The following is a 17,524-nucleotide window of genomic DNA, read 5'->3' on the forward strand; positions in this document are numbered from 1 at the left end:
GGGATTTTCCATCCATACTCTTGGCTTTGCCTTGCAGATGGTGGAAGTCATGAGGTGTGCTACTTGCTGCGGGATTCCTAGCCTCTGACCTACTCCTACAGTACTTGTATAGCTAGTCTCACTCAGTTTTTGGCTAATGGTAATCCCTAGGATATTGATAATGGGGAATTCAATTATGGTAATGTCACCAATGATCAAGGGGAGATGCTTAGGTTCTCCCTTATTGAGATAATCACTGCCGGGCGTTTGTGTGGCACGAATATTACTTGCACCTTGTCAGCCCAAACCTGGGAGTAAGGAACTGTGTTCATGGTTAGATGTTAAAAGGTATGATGTAAAGAAACTTGGGCAGAAATAAATTGAGGTACTAATTATTTTCGTAACTCTAAGAAAAGTGACAGCCTGCGTGTAAGGAGCAATATCATAGTGACATGAAATTATGTAGAACTGCAGACTACCTAGGGTTCCTCTCTTACCATCCCTTGTGTCATAATATTTATAAAAAGCATTAAAATAATTACTATGCTAAGTAGAGTGCAGTCCTGATCCTATTATTCTATGCTGCATAGATCTTTTGTGATTCAGAGGTGCCGGTGTTGGATTGGGGTGTACAAAGTTAAAAATCACACAACACCAGGTTATAGTCCAACAGGTTTATTTGGAAGCACTAGCTTTCGGAGCACTGCTCCTTCATCAGGTGGTTGTGGAGTCTTATGATCTAATACTCCACAACCACCTGATGAAGGAGCACCGCTCTAAAAGCTAATGCTTCCAAATAAACCTGTTAGACTATAACCTGGCGTGGTGTGATTTTTTTTATTTTTTTCCCTCAAGGGCCGAAATGAAGCTAGCTGCCAAAGGAAGTACGTAGTGACAGCAGATCAAGACTTTTTACATCGTCAGGATTACCATCTCAGCAGATCATTTCTACTTTAATTAGCACTATGCATATAAATGCTCACTTTTTATACATATTGGTCTTGCATATCCACACATATAAAGCGGTAGCACAGACTGAATTATTCATTGGTTTCGTTTTTCCAGTTTTGGCGCCAGCTTTTCATGTATAAAGTTGTAAGATTGCATGTGTTTTCACTCAGAGTTACTTTGGTGGGGGGGTGCCTCTGCGCTGTTCCCATGGTAACCGCATCCGCTACATTCCCCTACCCGCAGACCTGGAAACAGCATCCCTCCGCGGACCGTGCCTATTGGCTACCGGATTGTCCAATCATAGCCCCTCTCATCTCTCCGCACGTCCTTACCTTCAGCGAGAACAATCGCCCCGCCCCGCTCCGGCCGGCCGCCACGATTTGAGCAATCGACATGCACGTCGGCCGCCGGTGGGCGGGGCTTGTAATTTCCGACACGGCGATTGGGGCAGCTCACTGTTTAATGAACAGCTGTCGGAGACGGGTGGAGCCGAGAACGGGTGTTGTGGGGCGGGATGGAAACGTGAGCTGCGGAGTCCTGGGCTGGCGATTGGTCAGCTTCTGTTTGATGGATAACATCAAGAGACAATCGGCTGAGATAACCGGTAGGAATAGGCGGGACTATATAAATTATTGTGCTATAATTGGCCGCCTGTCTTGATGGACGGTTGGTGAGAGCAATCAGCCGCAGGCATACCGGGGAGTGGGCGTATCTACGTAAATCATGGTGCTGGGACGTGAGGAGGAGGCGGAGAGAGAGTCGAGAGGCCGGAGGGAGGGGAACTCAAGAGCCGTCAGGGGTGGGGGAAGGGGCGGGGCTAAGGCTGGGATTGGCCGAGCCGGTTGTGTGACGGACGGCGGTTGGACCAGTGCGTCAGCGCGATGAGGTAGACGGCGGGACCTCCAACGACCCTCGGCGCAGCGATTGGAGCACGGAGGCCTGACGGACGTGGGAAAGGCGGGGCCGATCGACTACGGCGGCCGGGCCGTGTCACGTGAGGAGGCTGCGCGGGGCGGCCGAGCGAACGAACGGAGAGCAGTCTGCAAACGGCAGAGAGAGAGAGAGAGAGGTCCCCGCCCGAAAGAGTATGGCGGCGCTGATTGCGGAGTCGAGCAATGGGAGAGCTCCGGGGGTGTAAAGCCGGAAAGGAAGAGAAGGGGAGGGATTGCGGGGGAGAAACGAAATGAGGAGGAACCTGCGTTACATTCGATGAAGAGAAAGAAGATGGGGAGGGAAGGGAGCGCTGCCGTTACCTTCCTGTGAGGCGGAGGAGCGGCCTTTTGTCTCCCTCCCGGGGAGGGGGGGGGAGGAGGAGGGGGTGGGTTATATTTTTATTTCATTTTCCTCCCCTCCTGAGGAAAAGGTAGAAGTGTGGGGTGGAATAAGAAAGGGGTTTAAGGAGGGGGAAGTTAATTTACTCCGCATTTCCTGCCCTCCGATTTTAAAAAAAAACCCACAACACCCCCCCCCCCCCTCCTCCGCCGCCCCCACCTTAAAGGCGCAGTGTGTGTGTGTGTGTGGCAGAGGCGGCCATGAGGGAGTACAAGGTGGTAGTGCTGGGCAGCGGCGGCGTGGGCAAGTCCGCCCTGACAGTGCAGTTTGTCACCGGCACCTTCATCGAGAAGTACGACCCGACCATCGAGGACTTCTACCGCAAAGAGATCGAGGTAGTGTGTGTGTGTGTCTGTCTCTCTCTCTCTCTCTCTCTTCCCCTGCCTTCCCACTTCCATTTCTAACATTTTGTTGTTGAGGTAGGAGGAGGTGATGGCGGTGAGGAGCTGGGAGTGACAGCAGAGGTTTGAGGAAGCGGCAACCAGCATCGAAAGCGAGACGTGCATTCCTGTGGCACCATCAGGTCCCACTTGGCAGCCACTCTTATTTATTCTTTGAGGGGCTCTTTAGGGCTGCCAGTCGTGATTGAGATGTTTTCCTTGGAGGTTTTAGCACATGACACCTTGCCCTCAACTTCCTTTCCCCATAGTTTATCATAGAGGAACGTCTTCTGTGCGCAGAAGGCTCACAACTTGCTTTAACGGCGTTTCCTTTGGGGGTTTTGTTCACTGCTGGGACCCAGAAGACTAACATTTTGTTCCTCCAGGTCATCCTGGAGGCTTGCTAATGCAGGTTGTGTCAGATGCAAAGGTTGAGCAGATTGGGCCTATGCTTACTGGAGTTGAGAAGAATGAAGGATGTGTTTACTGAAATGTGTAAGATCTTGGAGAGGCTTGACAAGGGATGAAATAGGGGAGTCTAGACTAGGCAGAGTTTCATTTACATTCAAAATGTGCAATTTTTTTCTTTGAGGGTTGTTTATGTTTGGAATTCTCTTTCCTGAACAGTTTGATTTTGGGTAATGGCTGAATAACTTTTTGTTTTTCTGTTGTGTGAGACGTTGATTGAGGGATAAATATTGAACAGAATGCTGATGAGAATGAGCAGCCCTGCACCTGTTCGAATTAGTACACATGGGAACATTTAAATCTACCGGAGAGAAAAGAAGGGCTTTAGTTTAACATCTCATTTGAAAACTAGCCTCTGATAGTGCACCAACTCCCTGTTACTGCAGTGGAAATGTCAGCTTTTTAGTGAGCTTGAGTCATGCAAGTGGAACATCTGAGGTGAGAGTACTACCCCCTGAGCTCTGGCTGTCAGTTTATATAGTTAAAAATTAGAGACTTCATGTACAATAACAAATAATCTTTAGAAATAAAGCTAATAGGAGTTATTCAGCCCTTTGATCCTGCTTCACTATTCAATATGATCATGGCTGATCAGCCAAGTCAGTAAGCAATTCCTGCTTACTCTTACCAACATATATAAATAACTTTTGAATATTTTCAAGGAAATTCTGTATACCACACTTCAGGAAAGATATGAAAGCATTGGACTGAGTTCAGAAAAAAAAATCATAAGAATGATTTCCAGGAGTGAAAGACATCAGTTAATTGGACAAATTGGGAAGAATTTCATAGCCTTGTGGAAGTCCCCAAGATCCAAGAGGAGTTTGATAGAGAGAAATTGTCCTAATTTTCAGAATGGTTAAAAAACCAGAGACCATAAATTTAAGATGAATGGCAAAAGCAACTGTAATATGAAGAAAAAAGCTATCATGCTGCAACTGGTATGCATAGTCTCTGATGCAATGAAGTCTCTGAGGGGGGAATAGGTTTGTTATCTAAAAAGAAAAATGTCCGAATTACAGGAATAGGGTAAGGTGAATTGCTCTTACAGGCATGAGGAGAACAGCCACCTCCTGTGCTGTAAGCATTTTGTGATTCTTTTACAGGTGGACTCATCACCATCGGTGTTGGAGATTCTGGACACTGCAGGCACTGAGCAGTTCGCCTCCATGAGGGATTTGTACATTAAGAATGGCCAGGGTTTCATCCTGGTTTACAGCCTAGTCAACCAGCAGTCCTTTCAGGATATCAGGCCCATGCGTGACCAAATCATCCGTGTGAAACGCTACGAAAAAGTGCCTGTCATCCTGGTGGGCAACAAAGTGGACCTGGAGAGCGAGCGAGAGGTGTCTGGTGCTGAGGGCCGGGCCCTAGCTGAGGAATGGGGCTGCCCCTTCATGGAGACCTCTGCCAAGAGCAAGACCATGGTGGATGAGCTTTTTGCTGAGATCGTCAGACAGATGAACTATGCTGCACAACCTGACAAGGAGGATCAGTGCTGCTCTTCCTGTGTCCTACAGTAAAACACACTCAGAACAGCAAAAACACACAAACTTTGTCAGTTCCTGTCTGTGGAGATGACCACCTCTTCTGATCTAGGAGGCAACTAGATTATTTCTTATTGCTGGGTATAAAAACAGCAGATATCAAGAGAGGTTTATGACTTGCTCAGTGCTCATCCTATATGCTAGCATCAAAACAAAGCACTTTTGGGTTATGACAAAACATTCAGTCAGTTACTATTTGGCAAATTGCTGCCTCTTCTAAGTCAGGGGACCCACCAGATTATTTCACACTGTTGTTTTATAAAAAGCAGTGTCTTGATGAGAAGCTTTATAACTGATGACCCCTTCCTGTGTCCAACATAAGGAGAAAAAACAAACACTTTGGGTTAGCACGAGACTTCGTATTAGTTCCTGCCTGTGAGATCTTGGCCTCGTCTAGCCCAGGAGACCCATTAGATTGTTCTGTGTTTTTTTTTTGTTTTTGAAAGAAGGAAGGAAATCAAGAGCTTTATAACTAAGATGCAATTGGGGACCAGTGTCCTAAAGGCAAAGCTAATGCTTTGGGTAAAAGCGGGACTTTGAATTAGTTGTGATCTGGGAAGTCTTCACCTTTTCCAACTCAGGTGAAACTAAAGTGTCTCATATTGCTGTTTGTGAAAGGGGAAGATATCGATAAGAGGGCTTTATAATTGATGATCAGTGCTGCTCTTTGTGTCATACCATAAAAAGATAATGGTTCCCTTAAACGCAAGAAAAGACTTAGATTGGTTGCAACAAGTGAGTTACGTGAGGTGTGACACAGCTTCAAAAAAAAGAGCCAATTATGTAGTGAAAATTTTAAAACTAAAATTTAAGGTTGAGAATTAAGGCTGCTCTCTGTTGTGTAAATGCACTGATTTTATATAAAAAGATTTTTTTTTAAAGGAGCAGTTGTTATGATGCAAGTAGGATGCCCGCACCAGATTGATCTAACTTCAGTCTTCTACATTGTGTTACTGAGGAGTAAAAATGCTTATTGTATAGTGGAGAGCCAGTAACTAAAATGGGAGAGGAGAGTTCTCAGTTCATGTCTTCTGTAGTGAATCAGAAACAGCCTAAATTCTTCAGTTGTTTGTACCTAATAGGATTCATGGGCAAGCAAACATGCAACACATTATAACAGAAAGGAGTCTGTGCTGTTCTTCAGAGTCAAAGAGGAAAAAAGCAGTGGACCTTTGTAACTCCTATATCGCAAAGTCTAACCAAGAGCAGTAATGTCAAGGATTGTTCTTCAGTATTTCATCACCTTTATTCACTGCATACTTCTGTGAAAACTGCAGAAGTAATGATAGGTGTTAAGTTCCTCCCTTAGTGTCTAGGGCAAAGTACAATGAAGTATTGTGGCTGACTGACGATCATTGTACAGGAAAGAATTGACTAATTCACTTTTTTTTTCTTTTGTGGATAGGACGTTACCCTGCTCTGTACTCTTGTGTTGCTTTATGTTGGGAAGGAAGAAAGTGAAGTGACTTTTATTTTCTGTCATGTAGTGGAGAAAATTTAAACTGTCAAAATAAATTTAATGAGCAACCAATAATTCAATTTTTTTTTTTGAAAAACAATGAGCAGCTTTACGAACTGACCAGATTTGGCTAATTCTTTTTCTCCACTGTTGAGAAAGGTGATTATTTTATTATATTGATTATTTGAGAAAATGGCATCCTGTTTTGAGTTTTCGTAATACCTCATAGGGTCAAGAAGAATGCAGGACTCACTGTAGAAAATTGAAGCTTATTTCGAAAGAGGTACACAACAATTAGGAAACAGCTTCCTGCTGAACAGAGGAAAATATGTTTCTATTCCTGCAAGGTGAACAAATTAAAATTTATGATGCTAAATGTGGGAGTGGTAGTTTTTATGCTGCCATAATACATGGAAATGGAATGCTGGCTGAATGGGATTAGAATAGTCAGTTTTTTATTTTTGACCAGTGCAGAAACGATGGGCCAAAGGGCCTTTTCAGTGCTGTAGATCCCTGTGACACTCTGAAGTATCAGCACAACGGCTATCACTAGCCAGCTGTAGGGGGTTGGGAGACTATCCCATATAAAATGTCCTCATTTCACCATTGTGATTTTAAACGACCCATGTCGCTGAGTGCTTCTTCAGTGAGAAGGTGAGGAGAGTTCCTTGTCCAGTCTTTGTTCTTGCAGGTAAGGACAAGGAAGTATTGAGGAAAGTTGCCTCTGTGAGGTTGAGATAAATCTTCAGTCAAGTTTAAAGACTCCTGCGGAATAGTCCTCGGAGACTGTGTGGGAAGAGGAAAAGAATATTATTTCCCATTCCTACAAGCGGCTCAGTCTTCTAGTGAGTGTTTTTCAATGGGTGCGATAATATATGAAAATTGAGGATGTGAATACCTGAAGATCACCTGTAACACGTTGGGAAGGTTTGAAAATTCCACATCATGGAACTCAATTTTTTTTTAAATCACATGTTTCAGTCAATCCAGACAAATAAGATTCAGATTCTTATATTGCACGCTGAAGAATTTATTGAATTTATAGCTTGAGTCTGTGAAAATGAAAAGTCTTTGAATTGATCAAATCTTATAAATTAGTAGAAATTATCCCTCCAATTTCCTTATTTCCTGATGCAGAAGTGGCAAAAATTTATTTTATGAATGGTGCTCAAATACTTTGTTTTTTTTTCCATTTTATATCTTTTGAACTAAGAATATACTGAATGCATGGCTGAACACCAGATAATTACTAAAGTCTTACATTGGAGCATCTGTAGTGGTTTAATAAATGAACACAGTAGCAAAATGTTTTGGGCACTACAGTCTTATTTTGCTTGCTTTGAAATACCTGGCAATTGTTTGTATTTTAATTATTTTAAAATGCCACTGCTTAGAACCAGCAGTTGGAATTGTGGAAATGAGGACCATTTTCTCCAAAGTTGACCCCTACTAAGGGACCTTTGTCAGATCCATAAAAGTTGTCACACACTTGGAGGAAACAAGTCCTTACGTGTAAAATTGATGCATCTTGTATTCAGATTTCTAATGACAAGATTCCCAAAGGAGTAAATCACATGTCGGGTTTTAAGTATGGTGTGCAAGTGAAAGCCTGAACATGTTACTGGGCGCACCCAACATGAGCAAAACAACCTGATTCTCCAGATCAAGGTTTTCTTTCACTTTAAGCTGTTCAATTCTTTAATGAAAATTACATCCTGCATCTTCAGTGGTATGTGGTGGATTGTGTGACTTTTAACTGTTGCAAAAAGATTTTCTTGAAAGCTGCAAGTTACGGGTGCAGGTTTCTCTTTTTTTATATAGGCCAAGAAGGTTAAAAAGACATTTTTGTGAATTGCAATAGTTTATTTTCCATTTCCAGTACATTACAATAAACCGAAGGTGCAGTAAATGAGGTCCAGTTTGCGTGATTTTTTTTAACAGGATGATGGGAACTTAACCTCATTTTATAATGTACAGACTTTTTGTTGAAGCGTTGGAGGTGTATTTTATTCTCTTGTTATATATCAGCTTACGTTTACATTTCCAAACAGTGTCTTGCATTGTTTTTATTATTTACCTGAATGTTCAGATATTTACAGCAATGCCTCGTTTCATATTTAATGACCCTTTAAAACTGATTTGTATGTGTGGGCAACATTCTTTGCAATTCTTTCTAACTGGAAATTAAAGACTAATCTAGTATGGTGAATCTTCTAAACTTTTCAATGCTGCTTTCTTTGCATTTTAAGCTGTAAAACGAAGTTGTGGGCTGTAGCATTTGATTTGCAAGCAGATACTGTGCATGTTCACATGAACGTGCGTGTGTTTAAAGAAAGCAAACTTTTTTATTGCCGTTGTGAATGCAGACAGATTTTCTTTGAGACTAGTTATTCTTTGATCTTCACATGGAACTGGTTCCAGGAAATGTTAAATTTTGTGCTGATACATTTAGTGGATAAGGAAAGGAACTGACGATTTGTGTTCATTCTGGACAATTGAAGTCAGATAATACAAGATTTCACTATCTTGTTTTAGATGTTTCCTATTGAGGATCCCCTCCTACCCAGTGCTAAATCAGTTTGCACAAATTTTAATGGCGAGCTAATAAATTTCTTTTTACTACATGCATAACACCTGTTTCATTGACTGGAGGGTTGACATTGCAAATTACCTCGTGCAAATCTTTTTCAAGTTTGACATGCTGCCTGTGAGTTGGGCTAACTGTCTTTTAAGCCAAAGGAGGCTCTTCAAATTTGGAAACACTTGCAATGTGTTGTTTATGCTAAATGCTTAATATCACAAAAGCCCTCTTGTCTCATTACTTTAACAGTATTAAACAGCTTAATTTTTAAAAGTTTTAACAACTACAGAAATAAAGGCATCTTCACACAGTAATAGGCACTTTTTGTTTCAGAATCAGATTGGGGAGCTAAATGTTTCCCAATCAGTTGTTCCAGTGAAAGAACAAATGTGACTTTTCATATAGTACCTAATCATGGATCACCAATATCGCAAAGCACTTCTTGTAATAAAAATTTTTTTATGCAGTTACTATACTGCATTTGAATCTTCTATGTTGCCACATTGTTTGTCTAGTTTAATACAGTTAAAATTCTTGAAGTCATACTTTTGAGTTTAAATCCCCAAGATCTCTAGCATATTTGTATGATTTTGAACAATATTTCTATTTTCATAAAATAGAACACAGAACAAAGTCTTTATAGGACTGCTTCCAAAATCCAATTGCCCATTCCTAAAAACCCTGATGAAATCCTTGGCTGGCTTCATCACATATTCTTTAATGTAGAACCACTGTTCTTTTATCTTCAAATGTCTGTTAGAGTAATTATGAATTCATTTTTATTGAATGCAAATCCTAATGCTGCTTTAATGTCATGTTAGCTGTGTGGAGGTAATTATACTCCTGTTGTGCCCAAGTTTAGTATATTTCCTATGTATAGGAGTAGTTGATTCTTCTAAAGAAGGTGTTGCTTTTGGAGCAATGAGGATAATAAAATAAAAAACTTCATAGATCTGGAAGCTTTCTTGTGTGTAGTTGGTTTTCCAGTATAGTTATGCAATGTGTATGCTCAAATGTTGTTTTGACAATGTATCATTTATGATTGCATAAAGGGAGCTTTTCATAGGCAAATCTAATTCCAATTTTTTTTCTTTTTGTTTGTTTTATGAAGTGAGGTTGTATTTAATCACTGCTTCAGCTAGTGAATAAACATTAAGGGCAAAGCTTGACATCTGTTAAAATCTTGTAAGAGTGAAATTGAATAGGGACTTGTGTAGCTGTACCTATATATTGGCAGTGATTGTATATGAAAATATTGGAATGAGTGTGACTGTCTCGCCTGTGTTAAACTACCAGAAGCTGCTGAACTGACTTGTTCCTGTTGTTCAGGCCAGGCTGTTAACTTGAATTTGGGTATCCGCTCCATTTGTTTTTTTTTTGAGTAGCAAAGTTCTGTTGGCTACAGTTTTCCCCTTGCATGAAGTCATTGAATTGGAACCATCTAAATTTAAAGCTGCAAAAGGTAGTATACCCCATTTTATTAGTCTTCTATCCTGAGTTCTAGGGTGTCCAAGATCCCCAAGTACATGGTTAAATGAGGACCAGTTTGGTTATTGGCCTTTAGTGGAGGAAAGGCAAAGTTTGGATAAGATTAAGGTGCTATCGTGGAGTTTTGGTGGGAGTGTGATTAAATATCTAACTGAGGAAGTCTTCAGGGAAAGTAGAAGTGAAAGACTGTGATCCAACAAGATATTTATAATTTATTGTAATTTTGTTGCTATGTTCACCAGAGGTGTAGTAGGACTCATTGTGGGTACTTGATATACTCGCCAAATTCCTACTTGCAAGAAGGAACTAGAAACCTCAGGTGCAAGTTCATATTCTGCTTGCAGATTGAGAAGTTCCAAGCATAAGAGCTCCTTTCATGTTATCTGCACCACAACAAATGTCTTCAAATGAAGAACGTTTACATTGTTTCCACTATTGCAAATAGTTTCGATTAGATTAGATTAGATTACTTACAGTGTGGAAACAGGCCCTTCGGCCCAACAAGTCCACACCGCCCCGCCGAAGCGCAACCCACCCATACCCCTACATCTACCCCTTACCTAACACTACGGGCAATTTAGCATGGCCAATTCACCTGACCTGCACATCTTTGGACTGTGGGAGGAAACCGGAGCTTGTAACCTGTAAATTACCAAATACATGTTTGAGGGATTAATGTTGGCTAGGACGCATGAAAAACATGCCTGCAGTTAGACTAGTGCTAGGAGACCTTTTTTAAACATGCACCTCTGGGTAAATGGGGTGGGGGCGGAGGGTGTAGTAATGTGCACGCATTTGCACCCGACAAGGCAGGTGGGGCTAGTTTAGTTTAGGATTATGTTCAGCGTGGACTGTTTGGACTGAAGGGTCTGTTTATATGGTGTATGACTATATCCTCAAGATGATGTGTTAGCCAAAGTTTTTCTGCTTTAGAAATGGCGGTTAAATCAATAATCTACCAAAGTGAGATTGTTACGCCTGGAACTGTGCTTGGCTGCTTGGGGATAAATTCTGTAAGAAATAGGATGGTTTTGGTAATACTGGATAATTGTGAGCATGAGTGTTTTTCATCAGCTTCGAATTATTAGTTAATCCACTCCTATCCCTGTCATCTTTATAAACAATAAATGGTTAATACTCAGTGGTTAGTACTGCTGTTTCACAACTGAATCACAACTGTTTCACAATTGAATCCGGGGACCTGGATTCCACTCTCTGGCCACTGTCTGTGTGGAGTTTGCATATCATGCCGTGTCTCTGTGGGTTTCCTCCCACAGTCGAAAGATGCGCAGGTTAGGTCGACTGGCCGTGCTAAATTGCCCCATAGTGTCCAGCAATGTGCAGGTTAGGTGGGTTAATCATGGGGAATGCAGGGTTACAGGGATAGCATAGGGTAGGATTCGGTCTGGATGGAATGCTTTTCAGAGGAGCAGTGTGGACTCAGGCTGAGTGGCCTGCTTCCACACACTGGGGAATCTATGAAATAAAGTCTGCACATCCATTTTAATAAGTATGCTCAGGGTAATATAGAAAGATCTTGATCTGACGACCTGCAATTGTTTTATTTTTAGAAATGGATAAACAGTTATAACACTGAATATTTCAGAAGAAAAATTGACAGGAGGGTTGCAGTTTCTGAGGAGCACCTAAAATACATTTCTGGAAGTTCCCAGATGCAAACAGGAATTGATACTCTGCAGTGTAACTTTTCTTAGCATGTAATGTATTTCTCCTTGCCTGATTTCACATGAGCCTTGTTATGTATATATGCAGTAGAAATAATTTGAGTTAATTCTGCCAGTTCTGAGTTTAAAGCCTTGCAACCATTACTAGAACTAGCTGCAAATCAACACAATAATGCTGTTGATGTAAATTACTAGAATTTGATCTGTGGCCACTTTGTAATGAGGAAAAAATTGTCACCTGTGGTTTGGGTTGGTAATTTACAACTTGTATGTTAACTGTGTTCATATGTGGAGTAGATATATGATCATATGAGTCACCTGGCTGAAATTTGAAAAAATATTTTAATGCAAGTGAGATGTATTCAGTTCCGTTGATCTAGGTTATCTAATGTAGGAACCCATTCGCATTCTGTCCAATATTTTCTTGTGATCATTGCCAGTATGTAGGCATAGCTCTGTGTATTTTATTTGCTTTGCAGTTCTGACCCATTTCCAATTTTGCAATTCGATTGTTTTATGAACTAGCAAAACATTTGTTAAAGGTTTGAAAACCACTGAGAATGACTGATTATTTAACTTTTGTATAAGTATAGAAGTAGTGGGCAGCCCAATATTAAAAGATTTGTACTGTTACTATAGCAAAGCAAGTAAAGACCCGCGACTCTTCGTTTTTTTTTATGATGTCAGATCCATTTGAGATTTGGGAGTGGGGGTTTCCAACATTTTCCAAACTTTCCCTCTTTCTCTTTCTCTTCCCCCCCCCCCCATCAAAAACACATTTTATTTGTTAATGGAGTAGGATCACCCAGGAGCCAGCCTGCTTATTTTGACGTGTACACACTTAGTGGTAACCATCACTATCATTACGAAAATAGCATGTCACCTTCACATTACATCCTGACTCTTTAGAATGATTTGGAGCCACATCCACAGTAAAGTTGTAATGCAAGTATGAGGCCTGTAGTCTGGAGTGACGCAACTTGTGAAAGCGATGGAGAGATGTACTGCAATAACACGTAGTGTGAAGTATGTGGCATTAATATGATGTCAGTGGAGGAGAGAAAATGTTAACTTCTAAATATAAAACCATTGGTGATCTAGTGTGCATGTCAACTTTGTAGTAGTGTACCAGGGTGGTGATGTAAAAGTTCTGTTTGCAAATGTGATGTTTAGCATACCAAAGTATCATGGATGAGGGAATATTACTATGTTGTGAAAGTGTTAAGGTACACGAACTTTTGAAACTTTTTGACAGTAGATTCATTCCAACAGTCTCTGGGATTTGAGGGGGGAATTTATTCATGTGAAACTTTACTAGACCATGTCCTATCTGGTACATGGAAAGAGTTGCTTCAAGTGATTCCATAAGACAACTAATGCTATGCTGGCTCACCAAATGCATTTTTCTCCTTAATATTTTAACATTTTTGATCTTATTGAGAATGGTTGAGCTGTTCCCTTAGCATCTCCCAGCTGCCTCAACTACCAAAGCTTCAAAGTTAAACCTGTATATTTTGCTCTGGTAAAGAATGTTGCCTTTAACATATTAGTTTTGAGTTCTGTTGGTTTTAACTGTAATGTATCAAATTGTTTGCATTCCTGTTAAAACTAAGGATTTATTGGTCAAACAGCCATTCTTTGGACATTTTTAAAAACTTATTTTATATTACATTTGGCTTTAATGGTTTTCTGAAGCTGTTTCTCTGTATTTTTATTTTTGTTAATTTTGTTTTAACATCGGTATATTTTCAGCGCTTCCCAGAAGTGAATTAAAACATAATGTTTTGGCAGTTAGCTGTCGAGCACTAATGCAATTGAATACTTAATGGCACCATTTTTACCAGGTATTGACTGTGGTGTAGCCTTGCTGTTTCTGAATTGAGCAAGAAGTGTAAATATAATTCGATGCAAACATGTCAACTGTATTTGGATTTAAATTATTTTAACAAAATTAAATTTTATTTAATGAAATCTAACTTGTTTTTGTGCCTTTATGATAAACAGTTCTTTAAGAATTTCATCCTTTCAGGTTGGGAATTTGAGCATTGCAGGCCATAGAAGCGTTGAAAACCAGCAAAGCATTTTTTTAATGTTCATTAGATCTTGGCACCAAGGACAAAATATATTTCCTGTCCCTCATGGCTCTTGAATGTACCGGTGAGCTGCCACTTTAAAATTGCACAGTTTGTGTTATTGGTTCATCCACTGTGCTATAGACAGAGCTTCAGAATTTTGACCCAGCTCCAGTGAAGGAATGACATTTGTAAGTGTACCTTGCTATGGATAAGGAGATGAGAAGTGCATACAGTACATCAGGTTCAATCTCCCCATTTCTGTGCAATTGAAACAAGACTTCTTTGTTTCAGTATTTTGATTCTCTTGCCTCTGCCTTCTGAATAGTTTGCCACTCCTACATGCTAGCTTTCAATGCCTTATGAGCAAGGATACCTAGATCCTTTTGGACATAAATACAATCTCCCACCCGTTTAGAAATATTCTGCTTTGGGAGGAGTGAAAGTGCAGATACTTAGCTATATATAAGCAGATATTTGCTAGGATACTTTTTGACATTTATTCTGTTAAGCTTTGACAGTGCCTGAAATTCTGCAGCAATATGCTTTTGAATGGAGTTTGAGCAAAGCTGTGGATATTTTGCATTTAATCACTCATTATTCCCAGGTCATCTAATGCAAGTGAGCTGTTTTATCTAGAAATTGAGGTGCAATCTGCAAATTATCGCTGAAATGCTTTGAGGATTTTCTGCAAATCATACACTTGCTCTGAGGCATCAGATGCAAATCTGTAATTTATGAGCATTTGATTTAAAGTAAGACTGAAAATTGGGAAAGGAATGAAGGAGATTTGGGGTAGAAATCTGCATTTGTTTTCCCATCACTGACCTATGGCACATGCTTGTTTCCAAATATTGATGTTCAAAATCCATCTTAGTTGAGAAACAGACTAAATTTGCTTTTTATTTAAATAGAGAACTTTGCAGTGAAAAAGAGGCATTTCAGAATTTGGGGTTTGTGGGAGGAGTGAACTCGTGGAGAGAAATGAAGAAGAGAATGCAAGAAGCCAAGTAATCCTGTCAGATTAACTTGCAGCATGCACTCCAGAAAACCTGCAGGGATAGAAGACTTTTTAAATTAGGAGTAAGGCTGTGGAGGCCAAGTCTCTGGATACTTTCAAGAAAGAGTTGGATAGTGGAATCAAGGGTTATGGGGATAAAGCAGGAACAGGATACTGATTGAGGATGATCAGCCATGATCATAATGAATGGTGGTGCTGGCTCGAAGGGCAGAATGACCTACTTCTGAACCTGTTGTCTATATCCCTCCTGTCCAAAGTCAGCCATTAAGATAATCATGCCTGATCTGTTGTGTCCTTTACTCCACTTGCCTGCCTGCTCAACCAGTCCTTCCCTTTTGTAGATCAGAGCTTGCCTAACTCTGCCTTGAATGTATTCAATTAGCTAGCCTCCACTCTTCTCTGGAAGAAGATAATTTCAAACATTAATGACCCTCAGAGAAAATTCCTCTATCTCCATCTTAAACGTTTTCTTTTCCTTGGGTAATAAATGACATTAAATGCAGAAATCTGCTTTGTGTTCTGGAAATTGGTTCAAACTTGGTTTCATGTTGAATAACCTGAAATGTTAGATGTTGGAGAAGCTTGAGCGAATCCTTTTTCTTTCTCCAGTTCACATTGTTGTCTCTAACATTTCTACGATCTGATCTGACAGCTCATTCGTCATTTTCTTGAGAGAAATTATATGCATCAACTTTGTTAAATTACAAATTCAGGTATACTTCTATGAAAAGTATTTAGGATACCTTTTTTAAATTGCAATTTCAAGTAGAATTCAACATACAATTTCTTTAACATTTCATCTATGGATGAGAGGTTTGTTTTCCCTGCTGTTTTATATAATCTTTTAAAAACCAGGTACTCCAAATTGTCTTCCAGTAAATGTTTCCCATTCTCCCATAAAATTATCCTACCTTTTGCATGCTCCAACCTTCCTTACAAATGAGCTGGGGCTTGGTGGTGGAGGGGGTGTCATTGACTAACGGGTAGACAGTAAATGCAGGAAGGATGTTCCAAATGGCAGGGAAATCCAGAACTACGAGTCACAGGGTGAACCATTTAGGACTGAGTTAAGAAATTTCTCCACCCAAAGAGTGGAACTTGATACCACAAAGCAATCAAAGCCAAAACATTGTATGATTTCAAGGAGTGGATATAGTACTTGGGGCTAAAGGTGTCAAAGGATATGGGAAGGCGGGGGGTGGGGTGGGTGGGGGGGGGTGGAGGAGAGGAGGAAGAGGGAAGAGGTGGTGGAGGGAGGGGCAAAGCAGGGACAGGTTATTGAATTGGATGATCAGCCATGATGAAAATGAATGGTGGAGCAGACTTGATGGGCCAACTGGACTGCACCTACTCCCATTTCCTATGTTTACTCCAACTTGTGGAATCCACTCCTAAACACACACAGACACTCTCCCTCCCTCTCTCTTCTCTTCTCTTTCCCCCCCCCCCCCACCCCACAAAAGTTTATTAAGACTGTCCACTCTTGCGTAATGTACATCTACGTCATGATGTTCTTTTGACATTTCAAACGTGCAGCTACAGAATTGGAAATATGCAGTTAACTTACAAAGTATTTGCAGCTTGCTTCAATTAATATTTTAAAGAATTAAATTGTGAACAGTTTTGGTATAAAGTGATACAATGCCGATCTGTGGCATGTATTTTCTAACCTAAACAATTTGAACGTTAAGAATAGGAATGGACTGTACAGCATTTAGCCCACCTTGCCCGTGATGTAGAACTTTCACTTTAATTTTTCGCACCCAGTTTCAAGTCTACAAACTAAAGGGTTCTGGTACACCTCTTAATAAACACTGGTTAGGCCCTTGTGAAGGGTTATGTCCAATTCTGAACAATTCTTTAAGGGGGGTGTCCAGGCCTTGAAGTCGATACTGAGGAGGTTTACCAGGCATGATGGAATTCAGTTCTGTGGAGAGATTGGAGAAGCTGTAGTGCTATTGGAATAGAGATGAAATGGTGATTTAATGTAGATAATTGAGGGACTTTGACCGATAGAAAGTTTCTCCCCATTTATTCTATTAGCAGGAAGGTGAGTAATGAGAAAATGGAATAAGTTCATATTTATATTCTACTTCTAACACAATATTCCAAGATGCTTCTCAAAGGCATAGATTAAAATCTGATACTGTGCCAGTAAAAAAGAGACAACCAAAGGTTTGGTCAGACGTTTTGAGGAGCAACTTAAAGAAATGAGGTAGAGTGTCAGGAGTTTCAAGGAGAGAATTCTTGGACCAAGACATGAGAAAGGTGCTCATCAGTGATGCAACAACTAAATAGGAGATGCTCAGAAGTCCAGAATTGTAGGAACGCAGATATCGTAAGATTGTTGGGTGGAGGAGATTGCAGAGATTAGGTTGGGGAAAGGCCATGGTGGATTTTGAAAACCAGAATACAAATTTTTAACATTGCTGGACTGTGAGCACAGGGGGTGATAGGTCAACAGGACTTGGTCCGAGTCAAGGGAAGCTTTGAATGACTTTAACTTAAAATCACTGCTAAACTATATCAGGTAAACATATTTCAAATATGACAGTGAAAGC

At 40.5% G+C, this 17,524-nt stretch overlaps 1 protein-coding gene across 1 annotated transcript; it reads left to right on the top strand.

Annotated features, from left to right (window-relative positions):
* The first annotated feature begins 1,919 nt into the window (after positions 1-1,919).
* Positions 1,920-13,841, top strand: LOC140481580 (ras-related protein Rap-2a). The gene is made up of 2 exons (XM_072578012.1): positions 1,920-2,597; positions 4,217-13,841. Exons 1-2 carry the CDS (start codon positions 2,463-2,465, stop codon positions 4,631-4,633), a joined length of 552 nt encoding a protein of 183 aa, XP_072434113.1. The 5' UTR covers positions 1,920-2,462; the 3' UTR covers positions 4,634-13,841.
* The last annotated feature ends 3,683 nt before the right edge of the window (positions 13,842-17,524 follow it).

The sequence above is a fragment of the Chiloscyllium punctatum genome, chromosome 9, assembly GCF_047496795.1.
Source record: "Chiloscyllium punctatum isolate Juve2018m chromosome 9, sChiPun1.3, whole genome shotgun sequence".
In the NCBI taxonomy this organism is placed as follows: domain Eukaryota; kingdom Metazoa; phylum Chordata; class Chondrichthyes; order Orectolobiformes; family Hemiscylliidae; genus Chiloscyllium; species Chiloscyllium punctatum.